This window comes from Streptopelia decaocto, assembly GCF_964273445.1.
Source record: "Streptopelia decaocto genome assembly, chromosome: 2".
Taxonomy (NCBI): domain Eukaryota; kingdom Metazoa; phylum Chordata; class Aves; order Columbiformes; family Columbidae; genus Streptopelia; species Streptopelia decaocto.
This window is the reverse complement of record NC_138655.1, coordinates 86,884,098-86,905,347: the sequence shown is the minus strand read 5'-3', so window position 1 is coordinate 86,905,347 and position 21,250 is coordinate 86,884,098. Positions and strand designations below refer to the sequence as shown.

At 35.8% G+C, this 21,250-nt stretch overlaps 1 protein-coding gene across 3 annotated transcripts in view; it reads right to left on the bottom strand.

Annotated features, from left to right (window-relative positions):
• Window positions 1–21,250, bottom strand: part of RELCH (RAB11 binding and LisH domain, coiled-coil and HEAT repeat containing) — a 79,874-nt gene that overhangs the window by 49,711 nt on the left and 8,913 nt on the right. For all 3 annotated transcript variants that reach the window (XM_082044066.1, XM_082044067.1, XM_082044068.1), the window contains exons 2-8: window positions 12,603–12,692; window positions 5,452–5,523; window positions 5,288–5,343; window positions 5,065–5,178; window positions 3,437–3,640; window positions 3,257–3,348; window positions 1,942–2,250 (exon numbers count right to left, since the gene is read on the bottom strand). In XM_082044066.1, the coding sequence (XP_081900192.1) occupies window positions 1,942–2,250; window positions 3,257–3,348; window positions 3,437–3,640; window positions 5,065–5,178; window positions 5,288–5,343; window positions 5,452–5,523; window positions 12,603–12,692 (937 nt within the window). The remainder of the gene's footprint in view (window positions 1–1,941; window positions 2,251–3,256; window positions 3,349–3,436; window positions 3,641–5,064; window positions 5,179–5,287; window positions 5,344–5,451; window positions 5,524–12,602; window positions 12,693–21,250) is intronic.

The window sequence follows — 21,250 nt, the reverse complement described above, 5'->3', positions numbered from 1 at the left end:
CTACAAATAATCAACCCGGGACTGAAAGAGATAAATAAAAAGCAGTACTATGGTGCTGCTTCTCCCACAGACCTCAAAATACTTAACAAAGAATACAATTTTTCATTTAAAAAATTACTGTACTATTACAAACCAAGCGCATAATCCAGGAAGAAAATTTAGTGATATGGATCTATAAAACACTGTATCAAATATGGTTTCCTTTGACCCTTCGCTGACACGCTAAGTCAAAAATTCAGCACAAACATAGGTACATATTACATATGTATCACTTATTTCTGCAGTGATCAGCATTTGAGGGGACTTCTGAAGTCAGTTAACTCAATGGGTATTCAACTACTTTACAAATAAATCCATGGACGTGAGCAGCAAAAGAAATTATGTTTTTCTAGAGACTACCGTCATAAATCCCACTGGAAATACTCACAGTTCCTACCCCACTCAATCTCATCCTATTTCAATACCATCTTCACTATCCCCAAACCATCAATCTAATATTGATGCACTTCATGCCTCCCAGAGCTCTCAATTACTCTGAGTAAAATGAAACTTGCAGCAAGTCACTGATGAAAGTAGGTAGACAAGTTTACAGCAATCCATGTATGACAACTATAAGTTTTTAATATTACATAGTCTAGATATTGAGGTAGGATATGAAAGAACTGGCCTTCCCCCCGCCCCGATCTGAAAAGTTTAAATGGAATCACTGCAAATTTTCCAGAAAAATCTAAGCCAAGTTCTACTTTCCTGTTAAACTCTAGTATATTTAACCAGAAGAGATTTGTAGTAAGACTCTAAGGTGCTGTATTCAGAAATCTTTCCTTCTGTTTTGTTCTAAAATTAATATCAATGAAAAAATTTATGTGCCCCTAAGACTTAGTGCAACAAATTCAGAAAAATTCATGCAAAACAGGCACCTTAGGGTCTACAAGAGAAGTTAATTACTAGCACAGGTAACAACTCTTTCTTTTCTTCTCCCTCCCTCCCTCCAGCTTGTATTGATTTCCATCTGCACAGAATATCACACAGATTTTTACTTGGTATTTTCAGATGGAAAATAAGTCTAGAAACATGCTACTGTATGAACACCAGCAAAAGAATCTCAAGGGAACTGACAAAATACAAAGCAGAATGGCTACCTGCTCCCTTAGGAATTGCAATGGTAAGACCATAAGAGGAGCTACTTGGGCATCTTTGTCTACAACAGTAATTTTAGAAGTTGTACATAATCTCATTAAGTTTGTGGTCTGTGCTACTTCTGATGGCTACCCAGTGGTTTATCACTTAATGAACACATTACTTCCTCTCTTCACTACAAGACTTAAAAAGAGGTTTTCTCAAGAACACTGAGGCATACAAACTCATCTCCACATAATAACACAACATGAACACTATTTTAATTAAAAGAACCATAGTTATCCAGTGAAGGCTTGACCCAAATTCAAAACTCAAAAAGCAGAATTTCATCAGATACCCTTTTTGATTATAAAAACAAAAATCATACAGCTCTCTTAGGTATTTTTAAGAGACTAATACACATCTACGTATGAACAGTAAAAAATTTCCAAACCACTCTTCAAGCAGAAGTGATTTCATTATGAAATGAAAACTCAAAAGAAAATGGAAATATCCGGTCTTCCCATTCAGCATTTTGATTTTAGCTTCTTGTTGCAAGGAATTGGACTGATTTTAGAAAAAAAGTAGGAAATCAAAAGGAATCCTTAAACTTAATACTAAAAATGTATGTTTGTCAAATGTACTCCTCCTAAAAAGATCAGGAACAATATGAAAATATCAGCACTGTAGCCTAGAGGTATGTTAAGCCTTTTATTTGCATTCAAAACACAAATGAATTCCACAGAATTTTACTGTAAGAAAAATACCTATCCACTTTACAAGAAATTTTAATTAAAGCATTCCAGTTTAAAACTTATCACTAACCTATTAGGTTTGTCAAAGTGGACTGTAGCTTTAGTTGATGAAGCACAAGAGGACAGTTTCTCTGTTTCTTTACAGGGCACAGAATTTAGCATATCATCTTTAGAAGTCCTTGAATCCACTTCAGCTGATAAAGAAAGGCTTGTTTCCTCAGTGTTTCCATGTTTATTGTCATTCTCAGAACTCTTCATATCCAAGTACCGTCCATTGTCCTCTGAGACTGAGAGAGGCACTTGTTTTAAAGAAGGATGGGGAGATACACCATAAACTGTTGACACAGCGAAGTTTTCATTCTTGAGAAAATCTATTTCACTAAAAAAGGAAAAGCAAAGAACGAAATATTTTTGTAGCTTTCATGAGAAGGTTCTTGGAATTACAAGACTGTTCCACAGAAATAAGGACAACACGCTGAAGAGCTCCCTCTTCAAATTCAGTATGTTCAAAAATTACTTTGACAGAAATAAATTACATAACACAAGCTGTTCAAACGAGCACTGATTTAACAGAGTTCTTTCATCAATAATTAGTAGAAAAAACGTTGCACTCAGAGTGAGCAAATCAATGAAATAAGTGAATAACAACAGTGTTTTCTACCTCTGGCTGAAATCTGAGCACTGACACACAAATTGTGAAGAGATGGAACTCTGTCCGGGATGCGACAGAACTCTATCTGGGCAGTGGTGAATTAATATGTACTATCCCACCTGGCTTTGAAATAGTAACTATCCAAGTCAATAAAGCCACTTAATTATGCACTTGTCCATGTGTTGTATTGGTGCATCTCTTAAGAGGAGTGATATCTTATAGCTTACAGAATCATATGTTTTGATCAAACTTTTAAAGTGTCTTGTTTGTTATTGTTGAAGTTATTGTCATTTCTACTAGTGTAGAAATTTCTTTCTACTCCGTAGAAAGAAAAACTGTTAAACTAAGTCATTAAACCAAACATCCTCCTAACAGTGTTTGCAAGCTGTACGCACCATAGTACTTAGGAATGAAATAAAGCTGACTGAAGAGAAAACCTACATGAAACACATCAGAACTGAATCTCTTTTCAAAGAAGTAAATATAGAAGTTACACTGAAAGAACAAAACTGATTGCAAAATCAAACTATGTACATAACAAAACAGAAATAGCCAGTGTGAAATCTCTTCCTTTTTCTAAATCAAATACCACATATTAAAAAGGACAGACTGCCCTAATTTGAAAAACTCATGGCAATTTTATAAGTATCTATGTTTTCATATATGTGCTAGAAAAACATTGAGAAGTTATTCCAACATTTATCAGCAGTCAAGCAGATTGGTAAGTACATACCTCTCAAGTCTTTGGATTTGTTCCATCAAAGACCATTTCTCACTGTTTAACACACTAATTTGATCTTCTAACTTTTGCACTATTAAACATTGCTAAACACAAAAGAAAAACAAAAGTTTAGTACAATAATGTTAAGTAACACTGCAACAGCTGAAACATTTCTTCTGTACTAGCTCTTACTTCTATTGACGGTGGTGTTGTTTCAAACACAGGGACGCCCCCAAGGATAGGAGTAGCAGCCTCTAACTCATCATCATCTACACCGACTGATACATCCACCACATCTCTTGCAGCAACATGATGGTTTCCAAAGTCACGATAGAGTTGTAACAGGTCAGGAGGTTTTGGAATATTCAATCCTACATCATCCCAAAGTTCAAAATCCTTCAAAGGAATAAGAGAAACTAAAGCATACAATACACTTCCTTTTATTTTCATTTCTCTTCCTCATTTGACTGCAGGTCATACAACAGCAAAATAATCGCATCAAGATTGCACTGTAGTAAAGCACGAGAAAGCTTAAATCAGATCACAAGAAACGGAAATAGAAAAAGGCTTTGTATTATGACTCAAAGCATTTTCACCCTAAAGGCAGCTCTAGGTAATGTACTAAAGAGAAGAACTTCCAAAAACACATAGATCACAATTTATTTTTTTCCTAGGATGTGAACACTTTCTAGAATCAGATGTAACGTTGATCAAATTCTAGCAGAAACTGGTGGAGTTGACAGAAGGCTTTCCACTGATAGGAGGTATCATTTTGTTCCCATCTCATTCACAAGTACAGCTGTAATTTTCCAGAAGCAGACAGTCAAATAGCTCTGTAGATGACTGACGGATGCAGTGCGTATTCTCAGTGAAATCTGGACATAAGTCTATTAATTGTGTAGAGTTCTAAACAGTACTAGGGCCTCCTGTCTCAAACCATTACTATATGTCCTTCCTTTTCTCACTGACTTGTTACCATCCTATTACTACAAGATTATTCCATGTCCATATATATAAATAGGCATGTGCACAATTATACAGGAGTTGTGATTTTAAATTTTTTTTTTACTTTTTTCTTACTGTTCACAATTTTCACTATATTTTCCCATACTCAGGTTACACACACCTATTCAAGGAAAGATTATTTTCTGAAAGAATTATGTTAATAATCTAGAAAAAAAAGTGTGTTCTATATGTTCATTGTAGCCTGTTTATATTTACTTTTTAGAAATAAGAACAATAGAGGCATAAAACTGATCATCTTTAAAAAAATGCAAAGCACAGCTATGTTTGGAAATATCTAAGACAACACCTTATTACTGAGAGCTTCTCCAAGACCGTATTAAATGCCACAGTATAGTTAAATATACTCGTACACATATCTAGGCCCAGGAGATGACAATTAATGAGAATATTTCATATCCTGATTTCAAATCAACTGAGCATGATTTAAGGAAAATATTATGTTCAAAATCTATTACATCCAGATCCTTTAGTTTAACTGAAAGGGAGTCCATCAGAAGCCAGGAAAGTTTCTATCTACTTATAACTAACATTATTTTTCTTCTTGTTTTGTGTCCTTTGAAGAATGCAAGCATTCTGTCCCCTTCCTACAAATTTTGGGAAAATATTTCTCAAAGTGCTGTGTTTTCAAACCATGCTTTATGTACGAAAATGCTAACTAACATATTTAACTCCTAGAATACTCCTATGTATAAAGCGAACAACATAAATAGGAAATATCATTTAAGTTCACTTGAGTTTATGACGAGATCAGAATATAGAAAGCAGGCATGTAAATACATACAAGAAAACTTTACCTGATCGTGGTTTTCATCTGAAAATGTTATTGATGTAAGCTTGTAACTATTTTTCAATAAAAATTCATTAACTAGGAAGTTTAGAGCTCTTTTTTCAAGAGGTCTGATTGGCTCCTGGAAAAAAGAAAACAACACGCTATATCTTTGGTTCATCTTCCTTCCAACTACGGAAGCATATCCATCTTAAAGTCCATGCAAAGCTCAGTTACCACCAGCCACCTACCTGAATTTCAGGACTTGATTTATAATTTTTTCGTTCCTGCAAAGGAACTTCATTTTCTGGGGAGGAAAAAAAAGTAACTACGTTTTACTCTTTCACACAGGATGAGCTCAACTACTTCTACATTGTTCAAAGTAGAGACTTAAGAAAAGGTTTATGTACACCACCTGCAGCCTGAGTCAGGTTGGCTCGGAGGGCCTGTATGGTCTCCTTGGCTTTCCGTAGTTCAAACTCCAGGACTGGACAGGGATTTGGATTAAACACACACAGGCATCCAACCAAGGCAAGGGAAACAAAAATAAAATATAAAAAGCAAGGATGGGTGTGAAAAAAAATATACAGTTTGTATTAAACAGAAAGCATGCAGTCTTTATGGAACTTATGAACACATGCAGCAGAGTTGGTCTGAAAGCAAACTGGTGAATGTTTTCCATAGTTTTATTGGCCTTAAATTAGCTAAATCAAAATTTTCAAGCTGTCTGACAAGGACTCGCTGTAGGGTTTGTTTTTTTTTTTCCTTCTTGGTTTTAACTTTGCATATTAATGGGAAATGCTTATTATTTCTTCCCCACTCTCACAATCAGCTGATACAGTCAAACACTTTGATTTTTTGGGGCAAGGGGAGTACATGGGCAATCAGAGGACAGATCCAAATGAAGCAAACACATGCTGGCAGCAGAGGAAGCTGTCTTCATGTAGCAAAGTTTAAACCATGAAGTGAATGTACCGTCCCACTGAGACTACAGATTTTGTTTGAAAATAAAATCATACCCTGAAATTTTAGCAGCTTAAACGGCAGAACTTGAAACGTATTTTATTTTACTACTAATATAATCTCATTTTAAACCTCTATTTAAAAATAGTGGATTTTGGGGCATATCCTAGAATTAAGATTTTTAATTTAGTTGAACACATTTAAGAGGTGCGCCAGACACATACCAAAAAAAAAAGGCAAAATATGCAGCTCTCATATAGTACTTACAGAGAAGCCTGCAACAAAAATGCACCTGCACCATTATTCTTAAAATTTTCCAGTGACTCTAGACTATACAACACTTTCAGTGATCTAGAGTCAGCTTTAGAGATTAAAAAATATGTAATTCTAGCTGCCATTACCACCTGCCCTATCTTCCCACTCCCCTGGCCACTGTTACGTGTTTCTCGTGTCCTAATATTTTCACCAAAAATGGCCAATAATGCTTTGTTTGCTCTGGAATTTCATGAGTTTTTATGTCTGGGTCATGTGTATAACGTGGTTTCAAATTTTAAAACCCAGTACATTTGCAAAATATGTGGTAAATGCTCTTTATATAGACATTTACAGTTAGAGTATCTAAGGGAACCTATTTAAGGAATTACCAGGTAACTACATGTATTTCATTAATTCTTAGATTAGTCTAATCACACTTAAATATACAGTCACCAAAAACAATGATTCTTATGCTTAACTAGAAGAGATGAACACAGAACAGCTACCATACTAAAGTGTTAAACTCGTCTAAATAGCTTATCTAATATTTACTTTATTCCCATGCAAAACTAAAAAACTAGCTGCTTTTAATAAGAAAATATTAATGAGATTTTTAATCGTTACCTGGAAACAACTTAACATGGTATTTTGAAATCTTTATACAGAGAATAATGCATGGCAGAACCACTGTATTGGCTCTTACTTGTAGGAACTGCTGCTGAAGACTACAAAGAAAATAGTTTCCTCTTTTGAACATCTGTCACTAAGAATCTTTTGACAATTAGCACTCATGGAAAAAAGATTCACTCAGTTTGCATTTATGCGTAAAAACAGAAGGAGTAACTACAGTACACCACATCTCCTACATGAAAGTAATTTGTTTGATGCACAGAGTTTTACTGCAGCGATACAAAAGTGCAACTGAGGATATGATGAATAAAATATGTAAAATCTCTCTAGTATTCAGCAATGCTGATCTGCAAATACTTCTGTGCAACAAAGTTAGAAAATCCTCTTGTAGTAAAGTATCTAATAATTTTAGCACTTCCTTGCATTTGAGCTACTAATTCACAGTTATGATTCTAAGTTGTAAGCTACTAATTTGTTAGTTTTTGAAAATGGTAAAGAATTCAAATTAAGAAATTCTTCTGATGGAAATGACTACATGTTAACATTTTATTCTCATAAAATATTTTCGAAGACCAGAACAGTTGCAGATCAGGAGTGCCCTGCACTAGAATGATATAAATAATGAAAAAAAAGTTAGAAAAACAACACAAACTAGAAAAACTCAGAAATCCCATTAAGGAAAATAGGAATAAGACATGTCTGAAGGCATAGAAAGCCAAAAAGCTCATGTCAGACAAACCCATGTCAGACGGCAAGAATTAATTTTTAGTGAACTGTGATGATGCTGAAAATGCTTAGAAGCCATTAGGACTTCACCCACTCAACCTTTAAAGTAGATTACTCTGCTGCATGTTTCTCTGTATACAGTGGAAGATTCTGGACATAGTATATTTGAGAAGTTGTTGCTTTGCAGCATGTCACAAAAGCCACATAATTCTACTACAACACAGCACTGATACAGTTGTACCTCATTTCCTAGTCTTATTAGTGCCACCATACAAACCTTGATGCATCTAAGTCAGCCACAAATCTAGTTTTTATTTGAAGAAGTTTGTTTGTAGGGTTTTTTTTTATATAAGCATAAATACTTGTACATGGTTACAGCATAATATCAACCAAATTTTAAATTATTATTAAAAGCTCTTTGTTTTAGAAGCTATACTGAAATGCAATCTTCTGTCAAAATATGTAATGATTTTCAACTCAACATGCATGCTAATGGAACCAACACTGGGAATCCGTATTTGATGACGATATGACATTCTCTTAAATAAAAAAAGCAACCTCTAAGCCCTTTCTTTGTTACCATTGTCAAATACTGACCTTTAAAATAAATGACCTGGTCTCTCACTCCCCCTTTCCCTCTGTTGTATCTAGAGAAGTTAGCCCTTCAAAAGCATTGATAAAGCCAGCTGCAGTTTAACTTAATGCCTGACTGAACAGATAACATGTATAACTCATTAAAGAACTCGGTGGAAGGAGCTGACATTCCTTAAGAACTATGCGCAGAAGAGTTCTACTGCAGACAGCCTAGGAAAGGAAAGAACCAAATTGATCCTCCACTACATCAGGAAAGCTGAGAGTAGGAATTTAGAGCTCTGAGGGTGGTTAATCTTCCTACAAGAAAAGGGCATTTCTGAACTATCTGTTTCGCCTTAAGGGAGAAAACAGTTCCTTCCAAATTTAAGTTGCTCTCTTGCTTTTTCTTTTTATAAAGAACTGAAATCACCACAGCTACCATTCTGAAAGAAAAAGATAATTACTTAGACTTAATTAAGAACTGAATCTTTCAAGCACGCAACTACGCATTAGACCAAGATTTTCAGATTAGTCATTTTAAAATGTTTTAGTTTTCATGCAGCGAACTCAATATACCTTAAAAGAGAAGTGCATATCAGGAGTGGGTAGCTTGTTTACTCAGCCTAGAAATTCAAAAATGAAGCTTTCTCAAGGATCTTATTCAACTCACGCACATTTGTTAATGACTTCACACATTACTGAGGCACAGACTGAGAAGTCACCTATAAAGAACAACCTATGATTTGGGATATTGAACAAGGTGAATCTATATGAACAACAGTCTTGTTGTGCCATGGCAAAAACGTTAAAGAAATAAACAGTACTTCAAAAATTTTCTATACTTACTTTAGTATAAGCAGTATTTTTTCAATTATACCAGAATTTTACATTCTACATATGGATTACCTTGTCAGACTTCTGCATACTTGAGTATGAAGTACTTCAGACAACAGTAGAAAGCTAGTTTTATGTTGTGAGGCCACTACATGGCATTCCGGCATTTTCTTTTAAAAGTAGTTCTCCACTGACGTATCAAGGGACCCTGTGCTTACCCAGCTTTCCTCAAATTTGTGCATATTGTTTCAAGTTAGTTGTTGTTTGATTCTTAACTGTCACTTCAAGTTCTTCCTCCTTCTAGAATAAATCCACATGTTCTAAATTATGCCTTCTAAAACATGTATGACATCCAATTACATCTGATGGATTTGTGCATACATTTTCAGTCAATCAGAAGAAATTTTGTCTTGACTATAGTTTGCATTGAAGCCACTACCGCAATACTCTTCAAGACCTAATGTTTCCTAATACCCACTTCCCTGATGTAATCCTAAGAAGAGAAGAAGTGACCGTATTTACAGTCACTGTGAAACACTTCAGGACATAACACAAAACAGACCTGAATCAGAGCATTGTATTGCAGCAGGAGAGATGACTATCAAGCTGCAAAAATTATGATCAGCATGAAAGTTCGTAAGCAAGCTATCAAAGAGCTTGTTACTCTAACAGTAGGAAGCCAACACTTGACTTAGTAGCCTCGTTAATGCTTTTAGGTTAATGAGACAGGATCAGCTACACAGAAGACCTGAACTACAGCAGATTCGTCTTTAGGTTCAACCCTTGGAGACTACAGACCTGGATGGAAATTATGAAGGTTTACAACTGCTTAATGGGGATTAAGACAAAACCAGACTCACTTCCAGGATGAACAAATTGAACACACAATGTTAGCAAGTGATGGTTGTATTGCAGATGTTTTTTGTGTTTTGTTTGTTGCGTGCTTTTTTTTTTTAAAAAGGTTCTCCTCTGATTTTGATTGTACACAAGTAATAGTACTTATTAAAAACAAACAGTAACGCTCTATACAAAGCAGAAACTGCGAACCTAAGTCTAGATAAATGAAGTAATCAAAAATAATGAAGTGCTTTTGAACTTGTCTATTCCCTTCACATCCTGATGGGGATAGTATTTTATTCTGCTAAGCAGAGATACACAGTCTTAACCAGAAATCAAAGCTAATGCAGGGACTTCTGAGAACACAGATTATTGAAATGGAGTTTGATTATCTGGATTAATTTCACTATCACTGAAAACACAGCAATGCGTTTCTAAAATTATCGGTTTCTCAGAATAGCAGATAACAAAGGCAAGTTAGCAATACTAAAGATTCTGAATTATGGAAAGTAGAGTTTTTAGATAACAAGCACACTTGTGCACACAGTCAATTTACGATGTGGCAGAAGATTCAGTTCCTTGTATTGAATGTCGGATGACCTATTTACACCAAATGCTGTGGGTATATGAGTTCAAGTTAGGTGTACTCTTACTCCACAGGAATGGAACAGGTTTTCCATTCTCTGGGTGTTTTATGAAAGTGAATTTTTGGAGGAGGTTTACTAGACCTAGCAAATCCTTCAGTACTGACTTAATCTTAGCACCAACTGCTTCAGAACTTAATGCATAAATTTATATTCGAGGCTTATTAGTCTTAGAGAACAAATTGTTTCCATCTAGTACTCTGCAAGCTCTAACAATGCATATATTTTTTGGAACTCCGCACGGATTACAAATGTATTATCCAATTTTTATACAGCTCTATATTTATATTAATATCAGGTAGATAAGGAAGAAAATTGATGCTTTCTAAATTGGAGTTAGTTTTGTCACGCTCGCCCACATACTGACTGGCTTTTCTGCCTTGTACCTTTTCAGTTAAGTTGATCATAACGGTAGAGATTCAGTTTCTTTCAAGTAGATTTTCCAAGCGACAAGTTCACAACAACTCTTCAAAACACATTTGCTTCTACGTCAGATTTTGATTCTAATGTCAGATGGAATGTACTGGGCTAACAGATTTGAAATACTGAAATCCATTTCAAACAAACAAGAGTCTTTCTAGTTATTTCCAGGAATTTTTGGATCGGTAAAATTAATAAAAAAAAAATAAAAAAAAAAAAAGGCAGCTAAGGCTAACACCATCCATAACAGCAAAAAAATATGATGGTTTTGGATGGTATACATGCACATTTTTTATTTGGTACTTTCTAGCATTGCCATGGTATGAAAGTATATGTAACTGGATGTGTTATAACTTAAGTCCTTCTGACTCGGAACCACTATCTTTTAGTGACTGATACGAGTTTATTTCCTACCCTTCATTTGACATTTGACTAGGGAATTGATATGGAAATCATGGGTTCTGCCCAAATAGTAAAAAACAAAGATAACAGCATGAGAAGGGCATTTACAAAAAGAAACTATTCAAACCTCACTCTGTGAACTATCAAAAGAAAAATATGACTATCAGATCATGGCCTCAAGCTTTTGCAACAGATCACAATTTTATCTCCTGAGCATCAAAGCTCTTTGCCAAGAAAGAATATGAGAAGAAATAAGTGGGATGGACTTCTAGTTACATTTCAAAGTGCAGTTGCAACTAAGAACTACTTCAAAAGCAGAAGTTATAAGCCCGAGTTTGTTCAAAGACGGAAATGGACACGAAAAGTTTCTGAAACTTCCACTGACATTTTTTTCTGTGCAAATTAAACACTCAAATTTTCTAAAGTTCAAAGTTGCTTAGGTGGATGGTTTTATACAGAAATGAGGCAAAACATTTTAAGCAATTATAATTGACCCAGAATTTTAAGTAGAAATAGGATATTCTGGAACACTTGAAGTCTTTACAATTATGTAGAAATAATAACCACTCTTGCTTTTTTAAGTTACTTTTTAACAATTCGTTGAAAAAAAACTCTCTAAAGGAACACAGAAATGCAATGTAAACATCCTGCCATATAATTTGCTTGTCTATTACATATGACAGTCGTCAATTATATACTGCGTTGTTCAACAATGTCCATTTCAGGATGTACTTATATAATCAAGAAATCAAATAGGAAAGAAAAGCACTACAATTAAGATTTGTAGCAAAGAAGATTTACAGAACTAAGAAAATCCCAAACTTACTCTGGATTTGGTAATGTCTGTTTGATGTACATGTAAGCTATATTTAAAGAGATGACTTGTTACAGATCTCTATATCAGAAAGCTGTCAGCCATGTAGCAGTCACTGACTGCTACATAGAATAATTTCATATGTTTCAGCTAAACAGTAGTAGTCATTAAGCAATATCAAGATACTGTTCTGTTGGCAAAAACTGGGCACAATTTTCAAGTACACTGCTGGCTTCCTTCTACCCTGGTGACATCTGGAATCATACAGAAGTGCACCTGCCTGAATATTTACAGTAATCGTAGCAAAAGTGTCTGAAACATGGTTATATCATTAAATGACTAGTTAAACCACCACAGTGAAGTCTGGTTATCTTCAGGAATGTTCTATTAAATACGCAGCTGCTAGAAACAGCAAGTCAAATGGTAAAGTTATTCTGTGATTCCTAAAATAATAAAAAAAAAACTTACCTGCTACTCTTTCATCTGTTTCCCTATTGCCATCATCAGAGTATCTTGCAAAATCTAAGGAATCGAGAGTACTGATGCTTCCGGCACGATCTTAAGAGGGGGGAAAAATATCAGAAAATCAAAACATCTCATTTTAGAAACTTCAAAACAAAGGCTAAGTAACTGTTATGCGAGACTGAAATTTTACTGCATTTTCTAAAAGTCTGTCTCTGTAAATAGGAAAGACTAAAGTAAATGGTCTTATGGCAAGTTCACTGACCAGGCACTGTAAAAAATTTGCCTTGGTCCCCCAAAAAGGTGGCATTTCCAAACTGTCCACAGCAGATGAGACACACAGGTGAGCACCCACAAGAAACCAAGCAGATACAAAGTGTTCTGCAACAAGTTTCAATCAGCTCTGCTCCCATTTTACCTGTAACTGCCCCAAATACTAAAAAAAAACGGGGAAAGAAAGTAGTGTATTTTAAGGCATGTTAACACGATCAAATATTTTTCTACAAGTCTCCTGATCTAGCCATTAAACTCAGTACATACCCACTTAATACAACACTTACTAAGGAATGCATTGCCTAGAAAAAAACAAAGCAAAGTAAATAAAGTTCATGCTACTGCAGGTATAATATTCACACTCTAGAATTAAACTGTTAACCAAAAAAACCACAACAAACCCACATTCAAGAAATTCAGTAATCAGCATAAAGTTTTGATCTGCCTTGACATTTTTCATTTTGGGGAGGGGGTTTGAAAGAACAAACAAAATACAATTTTGATGATTTCAGGTCTGTTGAAACATGTGTTCACCTTTATATTACAAAAACGTTCAAAGAAATTACTCAGTGACAAAACCTAAAATAAATAGAACACATTCCTAAGATAACTGAATATCCAGAAATTATATTCAGTAACTTAGTATCTTTCCCCTCCTTTTGAAATTAATTTCTATGTAGCACTTCAGAAATAATTTTAATTACATTAGAGCTGTTGTCACATTAACAAAGAACAAATTCCATATGGCTGTCAAAAAATCCCATAACTGTCAGTAGAAATAGAAGTAATTTCATCACTTGTCAGTCAAAATTCTGTCATGACTAACATCACAGAAAGTATTTAAAACCCCCTCCGCCCCCAATTCTGCATTGTGTTGGAAAAAAAAAAATACATCTATTCATAAGTTTCTTTTCTGTACATTTAAGCCTAAGTTGTCCCTTAAGGTCTTGTGACACCCTCTCTACATACACGCCAGCACTAGACTAAAATCAGAGCACTTGGACTGAAACTGATTAAAGCATCTACACTCACTTGAAAAGCTATAGAGAATAACAAATTTGCCAACTCTGAGCTACAGAGTACCAAAACTAAATGCCTGGCAACACTAACTTAGCTGTTTTATGGACATAAAGTATATGATAGTATACAGTTTATATTTAACCACAGTTTTCATTTCCCATGACTATGGCTTGTCATCCAGGCAATGAAACAGACTGTTGCTCCTCAATGAGTCTCTGCTCAATATTTAGTTTTAAAACTCAGTGTTCATTTGCAGGTTCTGGTCTTATCTGCATTTTTCCAGATACTAATCTGATTTAATAATTCTCTCTAGGCTGTTCTATAGCATTTAGGAGCATAGTACAAACTCTTCTTTTTACAGCATCTTTGCAAAATGGACCACTGTGAAAGTAAACCAGATTTTATATATGAGGAACCATAGTTAAGAGTGTTAGAGTTCAAAAGTAAACATGGATTTTGCATGCACAGCATGCAAGTCTTCAGAGCTGACTTCTGAAAAGACTTTGTTCACTGAGTTTCATTGGGAGCTGCAAGATCATTTTTTGTAATCAAATTCAAGATTCAAGTTAAAGCAGCAGACAACATTCAACTATAGATCACAGGGAAAAGTTGATGCTTAGGAAAAGTGACCCAGTCTCATATATAGCATCGCTATGGCAAAAGCAGAAATCAACTCTGTTTCCTCTTGCAGTCTTGCCATGTTCACAGCCCAGTTTTGTATTACTCTTATGAAGTAGGTAACATAATAATTATTGACACATTCAAAGCCTTAAGCAGCAAAAATGTTTTTCATGTGCCTAGTGGCACGCTTTAGAAGCAAAGGCTCTCCTCTTAAAACAGACAAAACAAATCAGTCATAAAACACAAACTTATTTGTCAAAACAGTCAGAAACTTCTTGAAAAATACAGCTTTCTAAAAAAAACATGGTGTAATCAAAGTCCATATCAGGACGTACACAACAGAAGCCATTTAAGATCACACCAGCAGTTGCAAATCGAACAATTCACAATTCCCAACCACTGAATATAATTTTTACAACTGTCATGGTCCTTATAGAAACTAAATAAAACCAAAGGTTATGATTTTAACATCCAGAAATTGCCTTAAGCACCACATCTACATGCACAGCTGCAATTTGTAGAGTTGATCTTGTACATTCACCATTTAGACTTCTCCTTATCATTACAGTGTTCGTGATAACAGCAAACATCTGACAGTCTCTTTACATACAGGTTGGCATTATGGGGAGACACAAATATCTGGATTCAGATTGGTCAAACCAAACAAAGATGTGCTGAGGAGCACCAGTCTCATGGCTTGTTTCCTGCTACTGTTATTTCCCTCTCCCAGTAATGCTGATCCTCCTTCTCATTACAGAAGTACCTGCCCCAATTATCACCATCCCCCAAGCACGCTGTCATTACTAAACGAAGCCAATTTGGGTGTTAGAAGTTATGTCCATGCTGTTAAACCTGAAGATAAATTTTAAAAGGAAAACTGTATTTATGTATTGCATTGGTGGAACCTGAATATACACAGAAAACTGTGTAGGGATATCCAAATAAATGCTGAAGGAAATGAAACAGAGGCAACACACAGGTTGGACAGTATCTTCTCAATTCAGTGTCCCCCTAGATGATACACATGGCAGACCTCATCAAGTCTGGAAATTATAGCTTCCATAATGCAAGTCAAACTAAATTGTTAGCTTGAATAACATAACGAGACTTTTACCACTACTTTGCTACAGGATACTGCCTTTAAAATACCTGGAAGTGGTTCCTGCTGTTAAGAGGCCACCAGTGTTGAAGCACTTCAGCTGAGACATCTCCTGGCCAAAGTGGCTGCACAGCTATCAATGAACCATCAGGGCTAAGGTTATACCCTGCCAAGTCCCAGCATCAGGGGAAGCCTGGGCACAGATGCTGCCACAGCTCCCACTGAAGCTGGTGCTTTGAGCAGCAGGAAACGAAGCAAGGAGGGGGGTGACAAAGCTGGTGAGGGGTCTGGAGCACAAGTCTGATGAGGAGCAGCTGAGGGAACCAGGGCTGTTTAGCCTGGAGAAAAGGAGGCTGAGGGGAGACCTGATCACTGCCTGCAACTACCTGAAAGGAGGCTGTAGCATGGAGGGGGTTGGTCTCTTCTCCCAAGTAGCAAGTGATAGGATGAGAGGAAATGGCCTCAAGTTGTGCCAGGGGAGGTTTAGATTGGATATTAGGAAAAATTTATTCATGGAAAGGGTTGTTTGGCATTGGAACAGGCTGTCCAGGGAAGTGGTGGAGTCACCATCCCTGGAGGTGTTTAAAAGGTGTTTAGACGAGGTTCTTAGAGACATGGTTTAGTGCTAGAGTTAGGTTATGGTTGGACTCGATGATCCTGAAGGTCTCTTCCAACCGAAATGATTCTATACATCACCACCAGCAGAGACATGGCACACACGGGCTGCCTGGCAGGGTTGTTGCAAAGCTGAGCAGTGGCAGGTCTGCCCCATCGCTTCCCCTACCGGACATGTCACCATGGGGCACCCGTACCCATTGCCTCCCTCCTTACCAATGTCTTTTGCAGGCAGTCAACAGTGGAGGTTTATCTCCTAAAACTAATGCCAACATCCAGGAAAATTACAGAATAACATCTTATGACCTCAAATTCCACACATCCATAAAGGATCAGCAATGGATCGGGGGTGAGAACAGTCCCTCCCTGCGGGCAGCCAAATGGGCTCATTCACCAGGGAAAAGAGCAGCGCTGTTTGAAGGGCAGGAATGGGCAAGGGAAGGGCTGTACCCAGCCACGCTGCTCACCCCAGGAATGCGAAATATCACCACTTTTCTGTAGTACAAATAGTTGCACTCCAGTACACTGAGTGGAAGTATTTCAACTAAAGAATTTAGAAAAGAGAACTACTTTGTGAACTATAAGGGGAAAATGATTAAAAAAAAAAAATTTTTTTTTTTTAGGAAAATAATATATATTTATTTTAGATATTTCTTAATAAAAAATAAAAATCTTAGGTTTAAGTTATTTGGCAAGGAATAATCAAAGCAGAATCTTGCTGAATCTTGGCTGAATTACATTTTGTTGTTGTTGTTTGTTTGTGTTTTTGATTTTTCTGTGTGGTGTTTTGTTCTTTTTTCCTGGAAAAAAAAGCAATGTGACACAGCATTAGGAAGCCATTTGGCTGCCATGATACTCAGATTCTTACCAACAGTCTTCTGTGCATGGATTTTGTATTTCTCCAGTATTCTGAATTAAAACGCTTTTATTTTTAATCAGCAATTCCTTTTTTGCTAAAAGCTTTCATAATGAATAGCAAAAAAATAATTGCTGTCAGTTTAATGTTTCAGAAATGGCAAGCAACATAACAAGAACAGTTTTGACAAGCAAGTATGAACAACTCCAGAAAGTGATATGGAGCAAGAGAGTGCCATAGGCACACAGAAAACAAGAGAAATAGGTTTAGGCTTTTCATGGCTCATACCAGTGAAATGTCAGGAGATAGACTGGAATAGTAAAGGTGATTCTCTGTATAGTTCTTGTCTCTTATCTCTACTGCTGGAAAAGGATCAACAAAATCAGAAAGGTAAGATTCATATTTCATACTCAAAGTTTTTTAATCCATTTGTCGAAAAATGCAATGGCTTTAATTTCATTTATGAAGTTAAAAATCATGTTCAAAACCATGTTTTGCTTATTACCTTATACAATCTTTAAAAATATTGCTTCATTCCAGAGGAAAGGAATGTTCATTCCTTTCTCAATCCCAGAACTGTCACCTGTATGACATGCAGATTTCTGCTGACAGCTTCTGTTCCCTGGGCATATTCAGCTCTTTCACTGAAAGCTGAGTGTATCTATATAAGGAGGAAAATGTAAAAAGCCTCACAACAAAGTGATACATCTCCTTCCACTGACATACGTAATATGAAAGAGGTAAAGTTTCATTCACTAGGATGGTAAAAATATTTATTTTTACCAGCTTACCTAAAGAGACATTGAGAGGGATCACATTAGCCATTGTTTCACAGTATATGACTTAAGCAGAAGTAAGTTGCAGTCTTCTGCCAAAACACATTATTAAATAATCTTTACATGAGCATAATGCTAAAAACATAGACCAACCAAACGATAATACTTCTTGATAGAAAAAAATTAAACAAATTTTTAGAAGCTATTTGAATTTATTTTGCAAACATCTAGATTGATGTTAAAAATTACTAGCTGGTAAAGCAGCCAATAAGTTGTCAGATTTTCTTTAAAATCACAGGAAATCATATCATCACGTGCTAACATTTAACCAAACAGAACATAAAAAGACCAAGAACTCCGTATTTTTCTTTGAAATTCAAGGAAAAGTAATAATGATATGATGCTTGTACAAGACAAAAGAAATATCTGTAACCCTGAAGCAAGACTATTACTATATTTTTAACTGATGAGCAAAATACCTGGCTAACCACATTTTAAACTGATCAGAGAAATAACTGGCTACTCCAAATTTGGTTTTGACTGGCATCCTTATGGGACAAGATGCAGGGCAAAGTGAATCCTTCCAAATCAAGATCAGAGCAGCTTTCCCCTGGATATTCCATATGCTAGGACAAAATCATTTCTAGTTTAAGCCAGGCTTTACATGAATTATATGGTTATATTTAGGAAAAAATAGTTGTGAGCAGATAGCTCACACACAGCATAGCAAGTTTTTTGGAGATAGTAAAAGCCCCAAACCCATTAGTCTGGCTAATAACCTATGCCTATCATACTACTACAGAACCATCATCCAAACTCTTCAGGAATCCAGCCTCACACATCACTATTTGGAGAAGAAAGAAAAACTACTACATTAAAAAAAACAAACAAGCAAGCAAGCAAACACTCTTTGAAGACATTATACCTGATTGTTTAATATAGTTCTACTTGTTGCCACTGTAGTCTTACTGAACAGGAACAGGCAACATAGCACAGGCTTGGAAATAAAACGTTATAGAACATTGGCCATGCTACTGGATACAACAAAAGATTTATATAGACACTTCTGAATATTTATCCAAGCAGAGCTCCAGAAGCTCTGTTTCCAAAACCACAGCCTTTCTAAGCTTTTTTTTTTTTTTTCCACTTGAGGGAAAGTTAAATTGCTTTAACATTGGTGTAAGAAGTCTTACACAAGCAACTTGATCCACTAGAAGTATTTTATTTGATAATTATATACTCTGTTCACTAAATTAAATTTTTACTACATAGGATTTCACTAGGGACAAACCTTAACAAGGCCTCTCAGTTCAGTCTCAGGTACAACTCTACTTACAAACCATCTCAGGTTAATGCCTTCTAGCTTCTGAATAAAAATAGACATCGAAAGTTACATAAGTGAGTGACTGAGGCCATCAAAAAATATTCCTTAGCATCACCATCTTGATGGCTATTTCTAGAAAAGGAAAAAAGCCCAAACCAATAGGACTCCAAGACATACTTCTCTGCAGCTGTAGAAATAAGTTGCACTTCATTCCTGAACTGATACTGAAAAATCTGTTTTGTAGAACAAAAAAATCATTAAAATAGAGAATTGCTAAGCTTTAATTTCCTATGAATAAAAAACTCGTGATAACCAACAGATATCCTACACCTTAATATATGGCCGTAAATTAGACTCCTAATGTTAAAAATTGCCATTCAATTAAAGTATTTTGGGATTATAAGTGTCAGAAAATCATGTAATTACAGCTCTATGTGAGAGAATTCAAGCAAAGTTGTCTAATTCTTTCCAATGCTCTTTCCAATCTATGAAAAATGAGAAGCTAGAAACCTCTCTACTGCGATGTTTTTCAACCTACACCACATGGACAATTACTAAGGCAAGTTTTAGATAATAAAGGATGTAGTTCCATGTAGCTTTAGAAAATATACAGAAGTTTTTACTGATGAGTTGTGCAATTGTTATGAGTTAAGCTCTCCCTCCTCCCAATATACACAACCCTTTTTGCATGGAGGAACCTCTGACAGAAAGTTTTCCATCCAAAAGAAAATTATGTCATAAGGAGATCAAGGCTGAAACTTAAGAGGTTTGCAAATCAAAAGTTGGGGGGAAAAAAAACATATACATCTGGAAAGGGCAACAGTACAACGTATTTTATAAGGTACAACTTATCTTTATCTTTACAACATCCAACTTAATTTTTAAGTTCAAAGAGATACAGGCAAATCAGCAAGTCAAGAAGTTTCCTTTGAAATGACAGGTCTGCCACATTTCCTTTTTTTTCCTGTGCTACAGGTACAATAAAAGAACTGTTGAAGTTCAGTCCTAAGGAAATGCAAGTATATAAACACATACTTTATATCAGTTTCTGTTGGCTGTGAAGAAGTCAGCAAGCTGGGCATTTTACCTTCCTTAAATCTTCAAGTCCTAGTCTAAACTAGTTCTTATGGCCACGCAACAGATGACCTGCTCTCTTCCAGAGATACTGCTCTGGAAAAGCATGGCCTTGAATAACTTGCATTTTCAGCTGTCTGCATGATATCACAGGCACAGAACAGCAGAAAACAGGGGAACTGGGGACAGAGACTATCTGGGAGAAAGAATAAACTTTGTCTTGTATTCATTTGCACATGCTTAAGCCCCATATTAGTACTGAGCTGCACATATGTACAAGTGAATAAACAAACCAGCAAGAGGGATGGCATTCACAGAAGATGTGGAATAATGTAAAACCTGAAATGCCTTAATGGAGTGCTTTCTACATTAAATTAAAGAATCAGACATCATTAACACTTTAAAAAGTGATCATCAATGTCACAGTTTGTATTTCTAGCTGCATTATGTAGCAAATGAAATACATTGCGCAACACATAGGAATAAGTGAATAAGCTATTTAATTCCCCATAAATGACACTGAAAATTCCTTTAAGCCTTGTCAAATTTCATAAGACAACTGTGGAGTAATATTAATTTGAGGAGCTTTAAATGGCCACTGCATTTAAAACTTTTGATATGTTTCAACTTGTTCTGAGCTTACCAACGCTGGATCAGCCAGCAATGCAAACTTGATCCATGACAGTAGATACCTGATCTAGCATAAAACCTTAATGGTAGAAACAGACTTATGCATCAATTTTTTCAAGCAGCTTAAGTTGCAGAGTAAATTTTGCCAGATCAACACATTCCACATCGCTATGGTAACTCCGAGATGGAACTAAGAGCCTTAAAGTAATTCATTGCATCAAGCACTAAATTGTAAGCATCTAACCTATCAACCTCATTTTGCTCCTGCAAGTGCCTCTTGTGCTTGCTCTCAGATGTTCTTACTCAATGAGATCTGCTCAATTTTCAAAGTTGGTGTGTTCTGGAAATAAGTTCTCAAACCATCAT